The sequence below is a fragment of the Neofelis nebulosa genome, chromosome 3 (genome assembly GCF_028018385.1).
Source record: "Neofelis nebulosa isolate mNeoNeb1 chromosome 3, mNeoNeb1.pri, whole genome shotgun sequence".
Lineage (NCBI taxonomy): Eukaryota > Metazoa > Chordata > Mammalia > Carnivora > Felidae > Neofelis > Neofelis nebulosa.
Window position 1 is genome coordinate 131,887,082 of NC_080784.1, and position 25,895 is coordinate 131,912,976.

A 25,895-nucleotide genomic window follows, 5' to 3' on the forward strand; every position below is an offset into this window, starting at 1 on the left:
TCTATAATTATCCATTGCTGGTGTTACTATTCTATAGGCTTTTCATTTGCTCTTGACATGTGCTGATAGAAAAAAATGTCAGTTATAAAATTGTTTGAAACAGGGGCACCTGGGTGGCTCAGTCGGTTGGGCGTCCGACTTCGGCTCAGGTCATGATCTCGCGGTCCGCGAGTTCAAGCCCCGCGTCGGGCTCTGTACTGACAGCTCAGAGCCTGGAGCCTGTTTCAGATTCTGTGTCTCCCTCTCTCTCCCTGACCTTCCCCCATTCATGCTCTGTCTCTATCTCAAAAATGAATAAATGTTAAAAAAAATGTTTAAGTCGTTGGAATCATTTTACTGAAATATCTTTAAAAAACACAAAAAAATTCTTAAATGTCCATTGAATAGTGATGAATGGTGAAGTTCAAAACATTCCAAATTTCATATTTGTGAATTAAATTTATAATTAAAAATAAGAAAAAATACCTTTGAAAATTTTGTTATTATTTTTGGAGATACTAAAATTAAATAGTTTGAATTATTAGGTTGTTGAGAAAAGAAAAAGGAAAATAAGCTTTTTAGTCAATTACCAGCCTAACTTTGCATGGTTTTATAAATTATACTGATTCTCAAATAAATGGTTCTCTGATTTTTCACATTGTTAGAATAGTTACATTGTTAGAATAGATTCATCTCATGATATTAACTTTTTAAAATTTGTTTAACATTTTTCTAACTTTTTTTTAATGTCTCTTGATTCAGGAACTTTGCTAGGTACATTCCCAGGATTCATTTATTAAATATAAACTAAGACGGCATGGGTAGCAGTGGGGGATTACAAATGACCTTAGGTAAATATTCTTATTAGTTGTTATCTTTCTAGAAATTTATACTACTCATCTCACCTGAAATCTCTTCCCAGTAGCCCTCTTGGTTAATTACCATATACTGCAAACAAATTTCATGAGGGAGTACAAAAAGGAAACAGAGCAAACTAAAAGGAAACAGAACAGAAACTATCTCTGCAGGTATTAAACATTCTCTTCTTTTACAGCTAATAGAATTATGTGGAAAAATATAACAAAAGAGGAAGAAAAAAAATGGCATAGTTTCCCTGTTTGCTACAGTCACTTTTATCGCTAATGCTAAAAATGACAATAGAATTTCTAAGGGCCCAAAGTCAGTCTTTTTTTTTTTTTTTTAATAAAGGTGTTAATGTTTGGGTTGTTGGGAATATGCACATGCATCTTAATAATGGTAATTTATCTTCAAAGAGGGGAGACAAAATTAAAAGTGTGAGGTTCCACTCAAAATATTCACATTTAACCTACCTCAGAATTAAAATTTAAGACATCAACAGAGCATCATTAGGAAAAACATCAAATAGGAGCATTTTTTAATGTGATATATAAAAACTCATTAGTTCCTTTTTATTTTAAAAATCAAATAGTTGAGATCTTCTGCAGCTAAAAAATAATCTGTGTATAAAAGTGGGACTACATTTCATAAAAATGTAACCATCAAATAAGAATAATTTTTCTATATTAAAAAAGTTTTGTTAATCTAAGATGAGTAATTGGTATTAAACTCAAATTAAGTAAGGAAATGTAGATTGTCATTTGAAAATTCCTGGTTTAGAGAACAGTTTTTTTTTTATATTTATTTATTTAAGTAATTTCTACACCCAGTGTGGGGCTCTCATAACCCTGAGATCAATAGCCACCTGCTCTAATGACCGAGCCAGCCAGGTGCCCTAAGAACATTTAAATAAACAATTTTCTTTTAAGGCATTCATTATAAAAACAACTAGAACAGTTGTCAATGTTAATCAAATCATAATATTGCTTTTCGTGTTGACAATAAAGAATAAGACCCTGCTCTCTGAATGGCTTACCAAACATGTAATTATTGCTCATTATACATGAGCTTTAAAAATAAATTGTCTTCAGTTTCTTCAAATGTTCTTTAATGAATAAAAGCAGATGGAAGTATAAAGACAATTGCAATATATTCAGAACATTAACTCTACAGTGAATATCACTAAATATTTTTAAATTATAAAATTAAGTACACTAAGAAAACCCCTTGACACTTCCTGTCTATTCTTCCTACTTCCTTTTTACTTGTTGATTTTTTAATTAAAACTCAGACCAAGGGAGAGGTAGAAAGATGAATAGATGAACATTACAGACTTTGAGATTAATATCTTTTAATATAACAGCTGTTATTAAGCTTGCCTTGTTCAAAGAGATTCAGGCTGCATGTTAAGCCAAAGGTCAGGGAGATTTAACAAGTGCAGCAAAACACTTACGTTGTCAGTACAGGGACCTCATAGTCATACATATAGTAGTATGCTCTAACTACTTAATAGGCCTACCAAAAACTGGAAGCCCTAATTTGTAGTATTTGTTAATTTCTGTGGCGTAATACTCCCATGTGGCTGATTTCAAGTTGCCAAAATGACATAAATGAATCTAAAATTGGAAAAATATGCACAGTAACTGTTATATTTTCACATAGAGAGCCAATAGATGTAAATAAATGCATGAGTGTAGTTAATAGAATATAGTAAAATAAATAATAAATGATAGGTTTTGAGTACAGATTACCCTTCTAAAAATATAATGTGCTTCATCATAAGTGTATATAATTTAATTTTATGATGGTCCTTAACTGCCAGCTCATAAAATTCCTGAAATTCTAACAGTGATTGAAAATAAAACCACTACTCCTGCACCCCACCTGCATAGATTCTAGCAATATAAACCGGTATGGAATGCAGATATTTCTTCCAGTTTTTACTTTAACATCTGACAAGAACACATGACTGAATAACCCCAATCGTCTATGGCATCATTTCTCTTAAATTCCCTCTCTCTTTCTGATTCCATTCTGGCCTCTAGCAGTAGCTGTTAGTATTATTATCATTACCCATGTGTTATTAGTGGTCATCTTTGTAAGGAAGCCATGATACTACTCATTCTAAATAGTTATATTTTCTGTTCTTACATTATTTATTATCATCTCCTATCAAGACAAATCAATTGAACAATAATGGGATATAGTAAAAAGTTGAGTGACTTTGAAGTCAGAAATATCAACCTGCTGTCTTGAATTCACACCTAGTGGAGGAAAGATATTTAACATTTCTGACGACTCACTTTACATATCTAAAATAATGTTAATGTGGGGGCGCCTGGGTGGCTCAGTCGGTTAAGCGTCCGACTTCAGCTCAGGTCACGATCTCACGGTCCGTGAGTTTGAGCCCCGCGTCGGGCTCTGGGCTGATGGCTCAGAGCCTGGAGCCTGCTTCCGATTCTGTGTCTCCCTCTCTCTCTGCCCCTCCCCCGTTCATGCTCTGTCTCTCTCTGTCTCAAAAATAAATAAACGTTAAAAAAAAAATTAAAAAAAAATAATGTTAATGTGTATGCTGTTTATAGAAATCCCCCCCAAAATAGATGTAATTATAAAAATATATCCATGGGGCGCCTGGGTGGCTCAGTCAGTAAGGCATGGACTTCGGCTCAGCTCATTATCTCATGGTTAGCGAGTTCCAGTATCAGACTCTGCTGATACAGCAGAGCCTGCTTTGGATCATCTGCCTCCCTCTCTCTCTGCCCCTCCTCTGCTTGCATGCATGCACACATACTCTCTCTCTCTCTCAAACATAAACATTAAAGAATAATATAATCCATAACATACCTAAATCCTAAAGGATGGCTGATTACTGGCATTAAAGATGAAATAATCCATCATGAATTCTCCTAACAAATTCATCATCTAACAGCACAAATGTAGAAGGGCAACTGTATTCAGTGGGTAAAATCAGTCAAACATTCAGATTACATTTTACTAGACTGTTTTTACTGGAACAAAAATGACTAAACTACTTTTATGGTATCATATAAATAAAGCCTCAGTATCATTAAAATGAAGTCCATTTAATAGGACTCTCAATAGCTTTATAGCAACATAGAAATGTAACTTAATAACTGATGCCTGTTTCTCTTTAATCCACTTTGCCCAGGTTTGGTGTCACTTTATTCTTTTTTTTTTTTTTTTCCACTTCCTTCATAGAATCTTAGAATTCTAGAGCTTAAGAGTACTTATAAACCAGAGCTCCATGTCCTTCATTTGACAAAGGAGAGCGCTAAATTGCAAGACAATGCCTGACCTCTGCTCAGTGTCATTCACTTAATTATTGAAAGAAGTAGGCACTAACCAGTCTATAGACTCCACTGTCTACCAGCACTGAGAGACATTAATCTTAGAGTAAACCATTAATTACCTCTTGAAGAACTCTCTTCATCTTTAATAATAATGTCTTGACAGCTGTGCAGTCCTGTAACATCAATCTGAAAGGCAGAGAGTCTAAGCCTCCATTTTCTTCCACACCTTGCAGGGGCCAATCTGCAGATGGACTGGGGGGCATTCGGCTCATATGGGAACACCTGACTTCCTGATCAATGTCTTTTGTTAATTTCAGGGAAAGATTCCTAATAAGAAAAAAAAGAACAAAAAATTACAATGTAGCATATTCAAAGCAGTATTTTTCCAAGTTGTTGATCAATGTCAGTAGTGAGCTACAAAAAAATTCCTTGTGATGTGTATCAATTCCTCTTAGTATTAGTCTTTGAAAATTCTGAGACCCTTTGTCAAAATGCCCATGTTAGTGTCTTCTATCCTATTTTCTCTAAGACTGATAAGAATAAAATGGAATATAAAATTTAGATTTCACAGTATGCATAATAGTTCATTTACGACAGAATTTTCAAAAATTTATCAGGTTTTAGTTGTGAACTACCTTGGTGTCTGGCACATATTAGGCGGACTCAGTAAGTAAGCATATAATTGAAGTTGAAAAAATGAATACGATAATGAGCGAATGAATAAAGCATAAATTTTGGTAATAATCTATGCAATATGTCATCTACATACACAAATTTTTCTGCAAGGTGATCTGTTATGCATTGCAAGGCTGCCACCCTTGGTTCAAAATTTCCTAACACTCTTACAATAAAGTAATTAGGCGCATGTTTTTAAAATTCCTTTTAGTTAGATTGCTATTTCTTTGAACCTCTTTGTCCAGTCATATATCGAAACATCATTGAAGACTGACAAACGTTTTAGAAACCATACAGGTGTGAAGTTCCGTGACTAATTTCAGGAGTTTACTGAGGTTCAGTGGATTATAGTTTAACATTTACAAATCTAAGAATCTCTATAATTTTCAGATAGTTAAGAATGGGCTATATACAGAAATTCATTTAGGAGATAAATTAGCTATTTGTTTTATACTTCAAAAGACTGAATGTATTCATAATTCCAACAAGAGACAATGATGGCATTTTTTCACAATTATATAAAACATCCATATTGTGTCCAGCGAGCAATAATGGCTGAAGTTGGATAATAGGATACAGGCTTACAGGATATAGTCACTGACCTCAAGACGCTCATCACATTTATTAGTAGGTGGTACTCAAAGAATATCAGTTACCTTGAACAACATGGATTTGAACTGTGTGGGTCCATTGTTTTTGATAATTATAGTACATTATATAAATGTTTTTTTCTTAGGATTTTCTTCACAACATTTTCTTTTCCCTAGTTACTTTATTGTAAGAAAACAGTATATAATACACATAATATACAAAATATGTGTTAATTGACTGTTACTGATAAGGCTTCTGTTCAATAATAGGCTATTAGTAGATAATTTTGGGGGAGAGTCAAAAGTTACACACAGATTCTTGACTGTGCAGGGGGTCAGCACCTCTAACCCCTGGGTTGTTCAAGGGTCAAATGCAATATTCTTTCACATATGAAAAACAGACATTTTCACCTCAAAACATCTGACTTCTAAATGAAAAAGTTGGCTACGAGACCACTATAATCAAAATCATTCTTAATTAGGTTGAGGTCGTGAAACAGACTATTAAACAGGGCTACTACTCAGCTGCAAAAGATAACACAGCCATCCTGTTGTATATTTATGAGCTACCTTCTGATTGGCCCCTGAGGTTTATAATTGTTAAATATTTTATAATTCAACCTTTTTAACAATAGACTTTTATTGGGCCAAAAATAACCAAGTGATTCTGGGTAAATTCACCTAAAAAAAAAATCCCTGTATTTGACAAGAAAAGGAAAAGTCTCTAATATGAACCCATAGTTTCCTCTCACAAAGACCATCCATAATAATGCCAGGAGGATAAAGCTAGTTCACATACTCTCCTGTCCCTGCATTAGCAGGGCTCACTAGATAATAAAATCTGTGCACTTTGGGACATATAACACTCTGTCTGCCAACTCTCTGAATGATTATAGTTTCAGAAGAGTGAAAAAAATATGCATTATAACAAAAAAGATAGACAGTCCCTTAACTTGGCCAAAAAAGTAGGGGTTGGGTCAGGGGGAATACTGAGGCCTGATACAGTGGGTCACTAATCACAACTACTACAAATAAACAACAAAGACATTGTAATCTCCACTGAACACATATACAGTTCACCCTCTCTGTGCCAACTCCATGAATCTTCAGTAGAATTGCTCAGTAATATTTACACTTGCCTTGTTGCTCATGAATACTGTTCAAGTCTTTATAACTAAAAATTTTAATGCTTAGTTTTTCCACAGCAAAGGAAACCATCAACAAAATGGCAAGGTAACCTACTGAAATGGGAGAATATATTACAAATGATATACCAAATAAGGAATTAAGATCCAAATACATAAAGAATTTATACAATTCAACACCATAAAACCCCAAAAAATCCAATTAAAATGTGGGCAAAGGACATAGACATTTTTTTTTCAAAAAGACATATATACAGATGACAGACACATGAAAAGATGCCCAATGTCATACATCATCAGGGAAATGCAAATCAAAACCCAGGGAGATGTCACCTTACACTCGTCAGAATGGCTAGAATCAAAGAGAGAAGAAGGGCACTTGCGTGGCTCAGTTGGTTGAGCATCTGACTCTTGATTTTGACTGGGGTCATGATCTCAGGAGTCATGAGTTCGAGCCCTATGTCAGGTGCTGACAGAGTGGACCCTGCCTGGGATTCTCTCTCTCTTTCCCTCCCTCTCTGCCTCTTAATAATAATAAATTAAATAATTTAATTTATTACTAAAATAAATAAATAAACTTAAAAGAGAGAGAGAGAGAGAAAGTATTTTGATTAGCACAGGAATTAAAATTAAGCTGTTCAGATAAAGCGTACATGGGATCATTCTGTTACTATTTCTTACAACTGCAGTAAGTCTATAACTGTCTCAAAACAAAAAGTTTAATTAAAAAAATTATCAACATTTAGATAAAGTTGAATTTAAACTTATGGACCTTTCTCAGTCTGTAAGTACCACAAAAATGAAGGTTTTGAGTAAAATTAACAGGAAAGCTCATAAACGTTACATTAAATGTATTCTTGAAAGTTTCAACTTGAAAAACTTGAGTTTTAACTGGCACTTCAAACATTTAACTTAAACTACTACAGTGAACTGGCTCTGTACTTTTGTCACTGGAATTCTTTGTGTGAAAGGAATTTTCTACCTAGCTAGTTGAACAGTTCTGCTGCAATTCTATTTTCTTTTTTTTTTTTTAATTTTTTTTTTTTAATGTTTTTTATTTATTTTTGGGACAGAGAGAGAGACAGAGCATGAACGGGGGAGGGGCAGAGAGAGAGGGAGACACAGAATCTGAAACAGGCTCCAGGCTCTGAGCTGTCAGCCCAGAGCCTGACGCGGGGCTCGAACTCACGGACCGCGAGATCGTGACCTGGCTGAAGTCGGACGCTTAACCGACTGCGCCACCCAGGCGCCCCTGCAATTCTATTTTCAATATGACAAATTTAATAAGAAAATGAATATCTTAAAATAAAATTAGAATGATTAAAGGAGTCTTCCTTATCAGGGAGAAAAAAATAAAATGATTTTCATGATTTTTTTTCTTCTCATTTAGTTAGAAGGAGCACTATCATTTTGATAGTGAGAAATTTTCTTTCCACCCACATCATTTGGAAACCTCCCAATATAATGGCCACAATGACTAACAAAATACAAGATCATGTCAGTTGCAAAGGATTGATGCCCTTATCTGTCAAAGGAGCTGTTCCTTATTTAGTGCACTGACACCTTTCATTATAGCACATATCTATGGCCATAAGGGATCTCAATGATTTACACTTTATAATATGGCTGTAATTTCTGAAGCAGATTTCCAAGGAATGAAAAAGTAAAAGTAATCTTTTTTGACCACCATAATAAATAAGCATATGCATACACCTCTTTCCAAAGCTTCATTAAGTAGATCTGTAGAAAATAATAGTTTCTGAAAACCTTACTTTTGGAAACTTATTTTTATTTAATTTTCATTTTAAAAAGGATTGAGTTATCTATGGTAAATTCAATTTTACTTGAATAAATCTAAGACAGGCATTCCAAAACTAAAAACTGTCTGTGTAAGAAACTAACCACAGGAAGCCTATTGTTGATAAATAAGCTGTTTTTCTCATATTTCTTTTCGAAATATATTGTTCACTGAAAGTGTCATTTGGGGGGAAAACTTGTATATCAAATTTGTTTTATAGTTGGATAGTTAGCTTCGTTACTAAAAGGACAGAACTGGCATCCCTCCCTCCACAGTAGTATAGTGGTTATAACAACTGGTTAACACTTTCAATTTAGATATAAATTTACATTTGAGGAGGATTTCACTACCACCTGAAGTGATGGGTAGAAAAAAGCAAGATATGGAGAAAGGCAAGCTAAAATACAAATAACATAACAAAGTCCTCTTTGATCTAGCAACTGTCTGCCTTACCATACCTTATTTTCTAACAACTGTCTCATTGTTGGATTTTTTAAAATTTTTTAAATGTTTATTTATTTTTGAGAGACAGAGAGTGAGCTGGGAGGGGCAGAGAGAGAGAGAGAGGGAGACACAGAATCCAAAGCAGGATCCAGGCTCTGAACTGTCAGAGCCCTAAGCAGGGCTCAAAATCAGGAAAGGTTGAGATCATGACCTGAGTCAGATGCTTAACTGACTGAGCCACCTAGGCGCCCTTCCTTGTTTTTTAAGCTCCAAGTACACCAGCCTTCATACAGGCCCTCCAATGTGCCAAACTTCATCTTGCCTCAGGAATTTTGTGTATGTGTTTCTATCTGCATAAAAAGTTTGCTTACACTTGTGCCTTCAGAGCTCTGCTTAAAAGACAACACTTCTTAAGGAAACCCCCTTTGCATCTATGTAAAAACACACAGGTTCCTCTTCTCTATGCTAAGCCTTCCTTTGTAGCACTTAACCACAATGCAGTTAAAATATTAATTTGAAGAGACCACTGGGAACACACTGGATTAAGCTGACCTATACTCCACCTCCTGTTCCAAATATGAAGAAATACTGGATGAATTATAAGAACATTTATTTTTAAACATATTACAGCACAGGAAGGAAAGACAGAAAAATTTCTGGATGCCAAAAGGGTAAAGTTAAAACAGCAATAATTATATGAGTTGCCACTGTAGTGGTTTCACGGTGTTGAACTTGGATGCAGTCTGAAAAAACAGAAGCTGCAGTGCCCATGCAGATTTAGGAGAGTATCTGCCAGGAACAAAGAAGCATTACAGTACTCGATGAGAGTTCCAAGCTTAAAAAACAAAAAAAAACAAAACAAAAAAAACCCCAAAAAACAAGTATCAATCTGATTCACTTTTAAAATAACCATCTGCTAGAACAATACTCTTCCTTCTTTAAAGGAAGACAATAAAATACAGACTCTCAGAAATAAGTAAGCCAGGGGCACCTGAGTGGTTCAATCCCTTGAGCCTCTGACTTGATTTTGACTTAGGTCATGATCCCAGGGTCATGGGATCAAGTCCTGTGTTGAGCTCCATGTAGAGTGTGGAGCCTGCTTAAGATATTCGGTCTATCTCTCTCTCTCTCTCTAATAAAAAAAAAAATCCACAATGTCTGGCAACTATTCAAATGAATAGACATGCAAAGAAGAAAAAAGAGAGACAAAAACAATTAATAGACATTATGATATGACCCATATGCTGAAATTATCAGACAAGGATTTCAAGCAACTATTATAAATATGTTCAAAGCCTTAAAACGAGAAGTGGACATAATGAATAAATAGATGGTTGTTCTCATCAGAGAAATGAAAACTATAAAACAAGGAACCAAAATGGAAACTCTAGAATCAATTGATGCAGTTTCTGAAAGAAAAAAGAAAAAAAATATATATATATGGCAGACATTGTTGGTTGTCTGTCCACTACTGATTCACACCTCCTTCCTTCTTTAAAATAGAAACAAGAAAAAAAAAAAAAACTCCCCAGTCTGTTCAAACTCTGGCTCTATCATGGCTCCATGAAACAACAGACTGGTGGGGTTCTTGAAGGACATGTTTCCTCTCTGGTAAAAAGAGACACAGGAAAAGGCAGGAAAGATCTTTTTCCCTTTGAATGTTATTTTGATGTAATGTACTTCTTGAAACTATTGATGGATTCTGCATAGAAAGAGACTCAGCTGTGAAAAAAAAAAAAAACTGAAGAGAAAAAAGTGGGTAGACCTGGCTCCTTGATAATGTCATTGTTTCTTCGAATTAACCGACAGTAAAGACCCACTCACTAACTGTAGGTTTCTTATTGGACATGGTGACATTTTTTTGACTGTTTAATACACTTTGAGCGAGTTGTTTCTTTTACTTGAAGCTGAAACCATGCTAACTAGTATAATTACTAAAGAATATATTCCTAAGAAGAACATTAAGCCTAGCAATAGTAGTGAGATTACATAATTACTTGTGTATGTCTTTGTTTAGTAAATATATTTGAGGTTAGTATGTTCTAAGGACATAGAAACAGAACTTACCTCTCTTGTTCATTAATGTATCCACCTAACTTTATTGCACAATTACATGAAATAAATTATTACATCAATATAGGAAAAGCATTATAGGACATCTAGTTTAACATTTGTGTTTAATAGATAGGGAATCTCAAGCCTAAATTAGTTTTCTAAGTGCCACACACTAGAAGGTGTAAAAGAACTCTGGTATGACTCCTAGTTCAGTGCTGTTTTCTTCGTTTCCATCATCTTTTAATAAGGTTAAAATTTCAAATATACCTGCATTTATCTATTCTAAGCTGTAAACTGGAATAGTGAGATATTTCGTTACACTCTTAGGGAATGATATTATAAACAGTAACAATTCCAGTTCCATAGAAAAGTCATAATTTCCTTCTTTAAAATTTTAGAAAAGTGCAAATCTGCTCATGAAAAGTTTGAAAGTACTTGTTTAGCATTAAAAAGAAAAGAATGACTTGATTGTCTGTGTTTGGTACCTTTCCAGCATGCCATTGATGTCATTCACATTTCTCCCTTTCATTCTCTACTTTTGTTTTCACATGAGATTTAAGATGCAGCATTTCATGGGGCACCTGAGTGGCTCAGTCGGTGAAGGTTCTGACCCTTGATTGCAGCTCTCAAGTCATGATCTCGTGGTTCATGGGTATGAGCCCTACTTCCAGAGCCAGCTTGGGATTCTCTGTCTCCCTCTCTGTTTCTGCCCTTCCCCCACTCATGTTCTCTCCCTCTCTCTCTCTTTCTCTTTCTCTCAAAAACAAATAAATAATATGTTATTTATTAATAAATTTTGTAATAAAAATTTAATAAATATTTTAAAAAATAAATAGCATTTCACTAATAAAAATAGAATAGATATTGAGTCAAGTGTAAAGACTTGCCTATTATGAACTTTCTTCTTCCTTTTTTAAATAAACTTCTTTTCAACAATAAGAGTTTCATATTTTTAGTATAGTAGTATCAATAAAATAAGAATTAATTTTAGGTTGAAATTACATTATTGAAAATAATTTTATTTTCAATGTTATTTGTTTCCGGCCCTCTTCCCTTCAATATCAGGATAATAAGCCACAAAAATACAATGTCTTGCTTCAGATCCATATCATGAAGGGATGTGATTAATCTTTTGGAATGAAACTACCACTACAAAATGCATCTTATTTATCACAGAAAATAGTTAGAACCTAATGTTATTGTTTTAAGATCCTGTATGTAAAAATCTCAATTTATGACCATTTAAGGAGAGCACATTTAAAAATATATATATATAACTTAAGAGAAAGTTTATAAAAATATGACTGTATATTTGGTTCTGAACATTTGTGTTAGATCTTCTTCAAAACAGAAAACAACAGAATGTCTTCAATTTGTTTCTAGGTATCTAACTAATCTTTATAAAATGAAATATTTTACAAATATAAGCAGCTGGGGTTGATCACAACATATCAAAAGTGGCTATCAAGTTGTCTCTAAGTAAAATTTTAATACAATATATGCCACTAATGACATGCTAAAAGCTATACAACTTACAGGCAACTATTTACTTTTAAAAGATTGTTTTATGACTTTCACCTTTTAAAAATGTTCAAGATCTGGCAATCACAGTGGGATAAGTGACAGCCACGAAAGTATAATCTAGGAAGTAGGGCTCCCAAACAGAAAATCAATTCTTTTTCTGTAGCTTGGCATAAAGGCAATACCTAAAATTATTGGCCTAATACATAGTGCCTAAGAAACTGTAAAACTTTCAATACTTTCAAAGCTAAGAGTCAGAGATTATGACTTTGAGTAACTTTTAGAGTCCCAGAACTTTATCAATTTGAGAAAAATTAATAAAGCCTACATCTATCTTCTCAAGCAAATTCTCCATATTCCATTCTTTAGGTGAGCAACAAAGGCATTGTTATAGTCTATGCTCAATTTCAACTAGAAAAATAAGATTTTCTATATGACACAAAATCAAGTATTCCCAAATATCCTGGCAGGCCTACTCACACATACACACAAATGATGTGGGTTGATTTTAAATGTGTTAATTCCAGGGCTTAATCTGCAGCCCCCTGTGTCATAATCCCATTTTGCTGTGTCATGCATACAGTTAGCCTTTGCGAGGCACACATGTAGTGCAGTCGCAGAATAAACATGTCTTCGTATGCTCACTGGTCATAATTTTTCCAAGAATATATATGAGTTTTCATAGAGTGTGGCTAATTTACATTTATCCTTTAAGACCCCTCTCCTAGGAAGTCCCCTTCAATCCTTCCTACTACCTCAGGCTTTAGAGTTGCCTAAACACCTATTGGTGTTTGACAATAACACCAAAAAGGTGGAGTCCCTCTTTTGATGATCACTGTATTTCCAAATGTCTGGCATCTAGCAGTGTCTCAATAAGTATTGGTTGAATTAATAAGTATTTGTTGGGGAGCCTGCGTGGCTCAGTCAGTTAAGCGTCCAACTCTTTGTTTCATCTCCGGTCATGATCTCACAGCTTGTGGATTCAAACCCCACATTGGGCTCTGTGCTGACAGTGAGGAGCCTGCTTTGGATTCTCTCTCTCCCTCTCTCTCTGCCTCTCCCCTGCTCGCTCTCTCTGCCTTTCTCTCAAAATAAGTAAACTTAAAAAATAAAAATAAATTAAAAAATGAGTATTTGTTGAATGAATTATTTGATAGATGGCAGTCTTACATAAACACATGTGCTAAAAATTCTACCTTATTAATCCTAAGTAACAGGTTTATATATCACAATTTCCCATGAAGCACTTTTTAGATTTATCTTTGGAACCTTACCAGAGCAAAACTTTTCAAGGCTGTAAAAATATTCTGGACCAGTGAATTAGGGGTAGCTACAGAAAGGAGATTAAGGGGCACCTAGGTGGCTTGGTCGGTTAAGCGTCTGAGTTCGGCTCAGGTCATGATCTCACGGTCTGTGAGTTCGAGCCCCGCGTCAGGCTGTGTTGACGGCTCAGAGCCCGGAGCCTGTTCCAGATTCTGTGTCTCCCTCTCTCTCTGCCCCTCCCCTGTTCATGCTCTGTCTCTCTCTGTCTCAAAAATAAATAAACATTAAAAAAAAATTAAAAAAAGGAGATTAACACCAAGAAAAATGAAAACAACAACAACGATGGAAATACTACTACTAATAAAGAAAACTAGGATGGAACAGGAGTATAGACATCAAGTAGTTGCATAAGAACAAAGTGTAGCGGGGAATTTTCATGGCTTCTGGGTTTAAATCGAGCTCTGAGTTCTCAGTGCAAACGTTTTTATGTCAAATAAAGTTGTAGTGGGGGGCACAACTGTTTGAGAATAATCTCATTTTTAATAAGATAGAAAACAATGTACCTTCCCACTTATCTTGAAAATCTTTCCTACTAAATGAAAAAGTACATAATTAGGCTCTAGCCAATAAGCTGTCCCAAAGCTGTAATTTCAGAAATTAAGTGGCTTTTGGAATCATAAGTATACTGGAATGAGTAACAACTTTCGGCCTGAAGAAAGATTAAGAAAAATTAGAAAACACCTGAAAAATCAACGAGTTGGTGATCAATAGGTAAGTACTATTTTCTTTAAATATCAGTTCTAAATTAAATCTTAAATTATATCAATGTTTAAGACATTTTAATAGTCGATTATGATATTAGGAGTACATTGGGAGCTACAATTCAGTTAATCAAACTTACAGATATCTTTTGGTTTGGGTCACAAAGCTATAGACCAGGCTGTCAATGGCTAGAGCAAAGTGCAGTTGCACTGTGAAAAAAAGATATGACTGTGGCTATTTAAGAACTGAGCTTGAGTGACCACTGCAGAGAAACTCACTTACCCATCTTTGTTTGAACCAGGCCTAAACCTTTGGACTTGGTAAAATGACAACTGTTTTAAGCAACTGCTTGAGAAGTCAGTGGAAGAATGAATATCCTGAATGAATATCACCAAACTGATTGTAGATTTTCTGAAGACAGAATCTGATAGTCAATGTATAACCCAGAGTAGCTTAGTTAGCATCCATAGAAAACTTTGTTTCTTTTCTTCAAGGTATGTAATTGTCTCCTTTCTTTCTTCCTCATAAAAGCCCTTGCTTTCAACCTATAAGCAGGCACTATATGCGTTTCAACCTGAATCTGTGTTCCCCAAATTGCAATTCTTTAATCCCAAATAAACACTTGTTTATCTCTCTCATTTTCAGGTTAACAAGTGCATAGTGTTTAGAACATAGCTTGCCCTGCAAACCCAATACTATAATATGATTGCTCCCGTATAACACACAGATGTGAATTTAGGGACTAAAAAATACAAAACTTTTATTTAAAAAATATTAATGATCAAATATGTTTAAATATTTTGGAATCCCTGGTGTAGTGTTAACATAATAATAACTGAAAAATCCTAGTAAATAATCCTACTAACTTCATTCAACCCTGTATTTTCTCAACTCATCTGATCTTTCTTTTTCTCTCTCTTTCTTTCCTTTTCTTTTCTTTTCTTTTGAATACATACTTATTAAGCACTCATAAGAGCTGTTAATGTCCTAGGAAACTAGGTTTAGTAAAATAACATAGTAAATAATTTCCTAGAAAGATATCTGGATGGCTTATTACAAAACTGCCTCAAAAAAGGTGCTGAATTAATTTCAAATCTTAATGCTAAATGTTGTAACAAACATTGTCATAAGTAAAAACACACTGTAAATATGCAGCACCATCAAATGATACTGATTCTACAAATGTGATTATTTGTTAAGCAATCAAAAACTTAACCATGGATGGACATGAAAGATAAAGGATGTCTACCTTTTTTCTCTCTGAAATAGAGAAACACATATAAATAATAGGCCAGATTATTTGTGTAAATGAAAAGCATATAACATAGTTTATACATAATTATACATCACAGAACTGTCAAAGCATAAATATCTGTTGCAAGGAACAAACAAAAAATCCTTGAGGCCAGTAAAAGAATATGAGCCCAGACCTTGAAAGGCATGACATAAAGTGAGAATGGCATAGCTGAAGTGATTTAAATGATTCAGCTTAAAGTAGCTGAATTACTTTTCCATTATTCATCGGCACAGCACCAACACAGACAAATACTACCATCATACATATAAATGTGATATGTGGCTATAAATCACAAGGTAAGATAAGTTAGAAGCTGCAAAATGTTTTCGGCTTCTGTTGATGAATCTTTTCCTAACCCTTGTCTTGAAGACACAGACACTTAGATTCTTGGACTCTATCTTTGGCTCTAATATATTCCTCTCTGAATGTTATCTCAGTTTCTTTCTTTCTATGCTGAAGTGTACTTGACATTTAAAACCAGATAACAGTGGTTGCTGGTAGCATAGGTTTGTTTCTCTTTTACACAAGCAGCAGAAACACAGATTGGTATCAATGTCCAATTGCTTTTGAAACAGAGATGATGATGAAAAAGAAAATACCCAGCCCTTTTCCTTACACAACTGAAGAAGCACTGATAAAAGAACATCTCCATTTTACTTTTTGCTCTCCAGAGAAAGCTACCCATTTAGGAAGAATAACAAGGAAAAAAAATTCCTCAGAAAGAAATGAAGTTCCATTCCTAAAACAAGTCTTCCCAAAATTACAATGTTGTTTTACATTTTGTCATTTGCCTAAAAATAGAATAAAATTTGTTTTCTTTAATTATCAATTCTAATTATACCCTAAATTATGTCGCCTTTTAAGATATTTTAATAATCAATTATTATATTAACAAATTACAGAACAGGAATCTCAGGCACAGAGACTAGACAGAATGCAAATAGCAAAACTGGTCTTTAAATTCAAAGATTCTGTTTCCAGAGTCCATATCCTAACCCTTTGCTCTCACTAGAGACATCTGATTGTCAAAAATTCAATGACCTCACTAAGTCAGACACTCAAAGTCATAAATACCTACTGATAAAATAAAAATGGAAAATATAAATTTTGGAAAATATAAATTAATTTACCACAGAGTAATTTTTATGATTTTTTAAAATTTCTTTTTTCTATCCAAAACATTTTTTTAATCTTATTCTTCAATAGTTTCATAGAAGAGTAGGAAATTACAATACTTATAGTGGGAAATTTAACTTAAAAAATTTTGTTTGAAAAAGAATGTCTCTTAGAATCATCGAAGTTAACAATTTTGGGGTACTTAAAGCCGAGTATCTATGACCCATGGGAGGTTTTACTGGAGAAATGTTATAAAAAAACTATTCATGTTCTTAGAGGCAACTTCTTAGAAACTGGTCATAATTCTTCTGAGAATCAATTGATTCTTTTTTTTCTTTCTTATGGGAACATCTGTTGTTTTTTCCTGAACATGAAGAATTTTTCCCCGTTTCTCTGGTAATAATACCTTTATTTTCCTTTACAAAAGTCCCTCCTTTCCTCCATGATTGCATGCAGTTTTGATGGGACTGCTTAACAAGGCCCCTCTAATTCTTGTTGTCATGATCATGTGACTTGGGCATGGCCTATAAACTCTGGTCCCTAAAAATATGAATCTTAAGCAACACAGCACAGGGACAGACAGAGAACCATTGCAGCTGACTTACTCTAACAGTAGAGACACGAAGAGCTAATCCATTCGTTCCTGCAATCTAGGGCCACATTCATGGGCTTGCATCCTGTCACAGGATGTGGGTCTTAGAAAGGTCCTACACTAGGTTTGACGGTCTGCTGTCACCACCTTGAAATTCTCCATAATTTTTGCATGAGGAACTTTCTCCCATTTTCATTTCTCACTGGATGCTGCAAATTATGTACAAAGCCCTGCTATCTCAGTTCCCTGAGATTACCATATTTCTGTTCTTAAGGACTGCTTGGCTTGTACTTAATTATGTGAGCTACCACATATCATATATTACATGTACCTATATATATATATATGTATATATATATATATATATATATATATATATATATATATATATGTATATACATACATATATATAGAGAGAGACATATATATATACACATATATATATACATACACATACACACATATATACACACACACACACACACACACATATATATTTATATTTCCTTAAATGAATTAAGTGAAAGGTTTCTGGGGCTTGTATCAGTGACCCCTGTGTTACACATTTGTCATGCCCAAGACTAAACCGTAAAATGTCATCTAGTTTTTCCAATGCCCTCACTCACACCCTTTGGTACATTCCTGTCATGTCCTTTTATGTGATCTTCTCCAGGTTTGCTTTAGAGTATTACTGCTCCCTGGATATTCAGAATTCATTACTGGGATGCTGTAAGTCGGAGGCCATTCACTTTTTGTAACTCGTCTGTCAAAACATACTGATGCTGTGTCCGGGCCCTCACCGCCCCGACCCTTCATAGATAATTAATCCAGCTAATGTGTTGGTAGCTGATAAAGGACTGGTACAACATTTTTATTTTACCAGATTACTTCCTACCCAGAAGGAAAAATTCTACACACAAAAATTTAGAGCATATTGTCCGCTTAAAACAGACATTTAGATTTCTGAAATCATACTAAATAAGGAGCCACCTATTCTGTACCAATTTCTTCTGCGTTTAGAAGGAAATATACATAACTGGTTCCAAGACTAGTGTTTTCTGACCTTTTTCGCCAAGGAAAATAACATGGCTAGAGGTCAGCACTAGGAAATTAAATAACCTTTGCTTTAATGTGGAATTTCCCTAAAATGAAGTTGCATGTACTTTAAATCTTGTAAGTTTTATGTTACACAGCCTAAGTTGAGTTGATAACCTCAATACATTGATCTTAACTCATAGTTTTTTGTTCATTAGAAAGGTAAAAATTAATGGCTGCTTTGCTTTCTGTGATAATCTTGTCTTTCAAATGATAGATTATCTCCTATTCTCCAAGTATGTTGCCCTACTTAATTATCAACAGGAAATTTAGGATATCTTTCCCACCATTTTTTAAAATGATCTATTTGGTATCCCCCCTCCCTGCCTTTTTTTTCCTCTTATATATCCTCTAAAATCTTCCCTATAAACTAAAATCCTATCTGGAGATAAAGAAGAATTTCATGTGGATTGCAATATTTTATTTTATATCTTAATGTTGTTTTAAATTTTAAAGCATTTTATTTGTAAATAATATTAGTAAATTTAAATTGTACTTTTATTGAGCTAGCAACAGAAATATTTGCCATTGGCTTATGTGTAACTGTTATCTAAAAGAAAAAAAAAGAGAAATATGTATGCACACAGATTAAAATATCTCCCCCCATGATATATAATATTTACAAAGAGCACAACAGTAACTTTATAATGGAGAAACCTGATAGACAACATCTTAGCCAAATGATCAAGGTTAACATCACCAGTTACAGACATGTCAATATCATGGTTCGTATTAGACTACATTAATTCTGTGGTTTTTTTTTTTTGGCCAAAAATAAATAACTTCAATTTAATGAGTAAAAACATATCAGACAACTCCAAATTAATGGATGATCTACAAATTACCTGACCAGTCCTCCTTAAAGCCTGAAGGCAAGGAAAGACTGAGAAACTGGCACAGAATGGAAAAGACTTCTAAGAAGAACAGCAAAACTAAAAGTGAGGTGGCTTCATTGTTAGTGTATAAGAATGCAACTGATTTCTGTACATTGATTTTGTATCCTGCAACTTTGCTGAATTCATGTATCAGTTCTAGCAGACTTTTGGTGGAGTCTATCGGATTTTCCATGTATAATATCATGTCATCTGCAAAAAGCGAAAGCTTGACTTCATCTTTGCCAATTTGGATGCCTTTGATTTCCTTTTGTTGTCTGATTGCTGATGCTAGAACTTCCAGCACTATATTAAACAACAGCGGTGAGAGTGGGCATCCCTGTCGTGTTCCTGATCTCAGGGAAAAAGCTCTCAGTTTTTCCCCATTGAGGATGATGTTAGCTGTGGGCTTTTCATAAATGGCTTTTATGATCTTTAAGTATGTTCCTTCTATCCCGACTTTCTCAAGGGTTTTTATTAAGAAAGGGTGCTGGATTTTGTCAAAGGCCTTTTCTGCATCGATTGACAGGATCATATGGTTCTTCTCTTTTTTTTTGTTAATGTGATGTATCACGTTGATCGATTTGCGAATGTTGAACCAGCCCTGCATCCCAGGAATGAATCCCACTTGATCATGGTGAATAATCCTTTTTATATGCTGTTGAATTCGATTTGCTAGTATCTTATTGAGAATTTTTGCATCCATATTCATCAGGGATATTGGCCTGTAGTTCTCTTTTTTTACTGGGTCTCTGTCTGGTTTAGGAATCAAAGTAATACTGGCTTCATAGAATGAGTCTGGAAGTTTTCCTTCCCTTTCTATTTCTTGGAATAGCTTGAGAAGGATAGGTATTATCTCTGCTTTAAACGTCTGGTAGAACTCCCCTGGGAAGCCATCTGGTCCTGGACTCTTATTTGTTGGGAGATTTTTGATAACCGATTCAATTTCTTCGCTGGTTATGGGTCTGTTCAAGCTTTCTATTTCCTCCTGATTGAGTTTTGGAAGAGTGTGGGTGTTTAGGAATTTGTCCATTTCTTCAAGGTTGTCCAATTTGTTGGCATATAATTTTTCATAGTATTCCCTGATAATTGTTTGTATCTCTGAGGGATTGGTTGTAATATTTCCATTTTCATTCATGATTTTATCTATTTGGGTCATCTCCCTTTTCTTTTTGAGAAGCCTGGCTAGAGGTTTGTCAATTTTGTTTATTTTTTCAAAAAACCAACTCTTGGTTTCGTTGATCTGCTCTACAGTTTTTTTAGATTCTATATTATTTATTTCTGCTCTGATCTTTATGATTTCTCTTCTTCTGCTGGGTTTAGGCTGCCTTTGCTGTTCTGCTTCTATTTCCTTTAGGTGTGCTGTTAGATTTTGTATTTGGGATTTTTCTTGTTTCTTGAGATAGGCCTGGATTGCAATGTATTTTCCTCTCAGGACTGCCTTCGCTGCATCCCAAAGCGTTTGGATTGTTGTATTTTCATTTTCGTTTGTTTCCATATATTTTTTAATTTCTTCTCTAATTGCCTGGTTGACCCACTCATTCGTTAGTAGGGTGTTCTTTAACCTCCATGCTTTTGGAGGTTTTCCAGACTTTTTCCTGTGGTTGATTTCAAGCTTCATAGCATTGTGGTCTGAAAGTATGCATGGTATAATTTCAATTCTTGTAAACTTATGAAGGGCTGTTTTGTGACCCAGTATATGATCTATCTTGGAGAATGTTCCATGTGCACTCGAGAAGAAAGTATATTCTGTTGCTTTGGGATGCAGAGTTCTAAATATATCTGTCAAGTCCATCTGATCCAATGTATCATTCAGGGCCCTTGTTTCTTTATTGACTGTGTGTCTAGATGATCTATCCATTTCTGTAAGTGGGGTGTTAAAGTCCCCTGCAATGACCACATTCTTATCAATAAGGTTGCTTATGTTTATGAGTAACTGTTTTATATATCTGGGGGCTCCGGTATTTGGCGCATAGACATTTATAATTGTTAGCTCTTCCTGATGGATAGACCCTGTAATTATTATATAATGCCCTTCTTCATCTCTTGTTACAGCCTTTAATTTAAAGTCTAGTTTGTCTGATATAAGTATGGCTACTCCAGCTTTCTTTTGGCTTCCAGTAGCATGATAAATAGTTCTCCATCCCCTCACTCTCAATCTAAAGGTGTCCTCAGATCTCAAATGAGTCTCTTGTAGACTAACAATGAAGCCACAGAAAGACAAATAAAGAAACTAATCCCATTCACAATTGCACCAAGAAGCATAAAATACCTAGGAATAAATCTAACCAAAGATGTAAAAGATCTGTATGCTGAAAACTATAGAAAGCTTATGCAGGTAATTGAAGAAGATATAAAGAAATGGAAAGACATTCCCTGCTCATGGATTGGAAGAATAAATATTGTCAAAATGTCAATACTACCCAAAGCTATCTACACATTCAATGCAATCCCAATCAAAATTGCACCAGCATTCTTCTCGAAACTAGAACAAGCCATCCTAAAATTCATATGGAACCACAAAAGGCCCCGAATAGCCAAAGTAAATTTGAAGAAGAAGACCAAAGCAGGAGGCATCACAATCCCAGACTTTAGCCTCTACTACAAAGCTGTCATCATCAAGACAGCATGGTATTGGCATAAAAACAGACACATAGACCAATGGAATCGAATAGAAACCCCAGAACTAGACCCACAAACGTATGGCCAACTCATTTTTGACAAAGCAGGAAAGAACATCCAATGGAAAAAAGACAGTCTCTTTAACAAATGGTGCTGGGAGAACTGGACAGCAACATGCAGAAGGTTGAAACTAGACCACTTTCTCACACCATTCACAAAAATAAACTCAAAATGGATAAAGGACCTGAATGTGAGACAGGAAACCATCAAAACCTTAGAGGAGAAAGCAGGAAAAGACCTCTCTGACCTCAGCCGTAGCAATCTCTTACTCGGCACATCCCCAAAGGCAAGGGAATTAAAAGCAAAAGTGAATTACTGGGACCTTATGAAGATAAAAAGCTTCTGCACAGCAAAGGAAACAACCAACAAAACTAAAAGGCAACCAACGGAATGGGAAAAGATATTTGCAAATGACACATCGGACAAAGGGCTAGTATCCAAAATCTATAAAGAGCTCATCAAACTCCACACCCGAAAAACAAATAACCCAGTGAAGAAATGGGCAGAAAACATGAATAGACACTTCTCTAAAGAAGACATCCGGATGGCCAACAGGCACATGAAAAGATGTTCAACGTCGCTCCTCATCAGGGAAATACAAATCAAAACCACACTCAGATACCACCTCACGCCAGTCAGAGTGGCCAAAATGAAGAAATCAGGAGACTATAGATGCTGGAGAGGATGTGGAGAAATGGGAACCCTCTTGCACTGTTGGTGGGAATGCAAATTGGTGCAGCCGCTCTGGAAAGCAGTGTGGAGGTTCCTCAGAAAATTAAAAATAGACCTACCCTATGACCCAGCAATAGCACTGCTAGGAATTTATCCAAGGGATACAGGAGTACTGATGCATAGGGGCACTTGTACCCCAATGTTTATAGCAGCACTCTCAACAATAGCCAAATTATGGAAAGAGCCTAAATGTCCATCAACTGATGAATGGATAAAGAAATTGTGGTTTATATACACAATGGAATATTACGTGGCAATGAGAAAAAATGAAATATGGCCTTTTGTAGCAACGTGGATGGAACTGGAGAGTGTGATGCTAAGTGAAATAAGCCATACAGAGAAAGACAGATACCATATGGTTTCACTCTTATGTGGATCCTGAGAAACGTAACAGAAACCCATGGGGGAGGGGAAGGGAAAAAAAAAAAAAAGAGGTTAGAGTGGGAGAGAGCCAAAGCATAAGAGACTGTTAAAAACTGAGAACAAACTGAGGGTTGATGGGGGGTGGGAGGGAGGGCAGGGTGGGTGATGGGTATTGAGGAGGGCACCTTTTGGGATGAGCACTGGGTGTTGTATGGAAACCAATTTGACAGTAAATTTCATATATTAAAAAAAATAAATAAATAAATAAATAAAAGAAAAAAAAAAAAAAAAGAAAAAAAAAAAAAAAAAAAAAAGTGAGGTGGGATCCTGACTTGGGTCGTATAACAGAAAAAGGAAAAAGAAGAGGTAGTCCAAGCAAAGTCTGCAGTATAATTCATATATCATATCAATATTAATGTATTAATTTTGGTCATTTGCTGGGGAATATAAGATGTTAACATTAAGGCAATCTGAATGGAGGATGCAGGAGAACACAAATACTTTTTTGCAATTCTTCTCTATTTTTGTCAAAATAAAGTTACAAAAGGGAGTTAAAATAATTATTCACATTATTAACAAAAGAATATCTCAAATGTCTCAGTTATAAAATTCCTAAGAAATAGACTGCTCATCAATATGCTCAGTTTCATTTACTTCTGTCCACACTTAAAAAGTGGTTGTTATCAAAACTTGTTTCTAAAGATGCTTAGAAGTACTATCTCTAACTGACTCTCATATCACTGATATTTGATCTGTTAAAATTCTGTGCATTTGATTAAGTAACAATGAAGTTTATTAGTAGCATAGAAAAAATAATAGATTTCCTTATTTGTTTCATAGGCATGTAAGAATTATTTCATATACTACAGTCATGTTTTCTTTTGTTATTATTTGGGAGATTTATAAATATGAATATTACTTTTAAAATTGAGTGAAAAGATAAGCTAATTTATAATAAAATAGATACTCCTAAAGAATAGACAGTAGAGAGGCCTGTATTAAAAACCCTGTACAGAAGGCAGAAAAATCTGGGATCAAGTAAAATAAAAAAAGAGAAAAGGAAATTGGAAAGTGTATAGAGTGAAAATACATTTTGTAGATCATAACACTATGCAAATTGGCAGTTTAATGGGAATACAATATTTGTATAGTTTTAAAATTATACATATATCTCATTTTTATTTACATTGACTACTAATAATGTATATTATATTGATAACACATTTATTTGTTATCATACTAGGTAGACATGCAAGATGGCTTCTAAGCTTCCACTTGCTGGTATACATGCTCTGTATGCTCTCCTCCCTTTAAGTGGATAGAGCCTGTCAATATGGTGGACTATCATGTGATTAGTTTGATAATGAGATGTCTTTCACATAATAATAATAATAATAATAATAATAATAATAAAACATTATCCTGATGGGCCTGACCCAATCAGAGTATCCTTTAAAAAAAAGACAAGCATCAGAGGCATGTGTTCCTGAAGGCTTTGAAGTCAGTCACCACTAATTTTGCAGATATAGGGAAACCAATTCTGCTATCAATCACCTGAGCTTGGATGAGACCCAAGTTGGCCAGCGTCATGACTGTAGCCTTGTGAGCCCCGCGTGGAGAACTCAGCTAATCCCTGTTCAAACCCCTTACCCACAGAAACTGTGATCCCTGATCTAAATGTTTAGAAATAAAACTTATGCCATACAAATGTGATTCTTAATATTAGTAAATAATCAAGTTTTTGGATTGTCCACATAAAAGCATTTTTTTTTCCAGAAATAAGATGTGTCTTGCTGCCAGTATATTCAAAAAGTCTTATCACCCTTGTGAGCCAAGGGCCAAATGAATTTAAGGAGTTTAGTATTTGTATAACAGACCATCATCTATAATAGCACCTGCCTGGCTTGAAAATGAAGTTTCATTACATGTTCTCTATTGTCTTGGAAAAATGGTTAATATAACCAATAAAGCATTTTCAATGTTTTTTCTGCTTGTGCTTATTTATTCATTTATAAAGTATCTGTTGAGTGCCTGGATCCAGTTTGAAGTAATTGTCCTATGCTTCACTATTAAATGGGTGAAAATTATCACAGCAAACCTGGCTCTCTGAGTAAATATCTGGTCTATATAGTGAGACAATGATATATATATATGTATATATATATATATATATATATATATATATACATATATATATGTATATATATATATATATGTGTAAAGAACATATATATACACACACATACAAACACATACACACGTGTGTGTATATATACTATAATATAAACATATAATTAATATTCTATATATGTATATATAATATAAATATATATTTATAGAGTACTGCAAATGCATTTTTCATCCTTAATAACGTTCTCTAGTTTACTTTATTGTAAGAATACAATACATACATAATACATGCACCATACAAAATATATATTAATTGGCTATTTATTGGTAACTTTTCAACAGTAGGTTACTAGCAGTTAAGTTTTGGGGGAGTCAAATTAAACTCAGATTTCTGACTATGTGGGGTGTGTGGGACGGTTCCCCTAATCCCCACATTGCTCAAGGGTTACTGGAAATGACGTATAAAAATACATAATTTATTTTTCAGGTACCATATACTTTTGGAAAATATTATGTTACTTATTAAAATGTAAAGAACTTTCCTGACATTAAAAAATATCAAATTTTCAATGTGAGGAAAATATTTATAAATAAAATAATATAACAACGACCATT

General features: G+C 34.5%; 1 protein-coding gene across 5 annotated transcripts in view; it reads right to left on the reverse strand.

The window, feature by feature from the left end:
• The window catches only part of CCSER1 (coiled-coil serine rich protein 1), a 1,309,738-nt gene that overhangs the window by 863,581 nt on the left and 420,262 nt on the right, over positions 1-25,895 (reverse strand). For all 5 annotated transcript variants that reach the window (XM_058719574.1, XM_058719575.1, XM_058719576.1 and 2 more), the window contains exon 6: positions 4,268-4,475. In XM_058719574.1, coding sequence (XP_058575557.1) covers positions 4,268-4,475 — 208 coding nt within the window. The remainder of the gene's footprint in view (positions 1-4,267; positions 4,476-25,895) is intronic.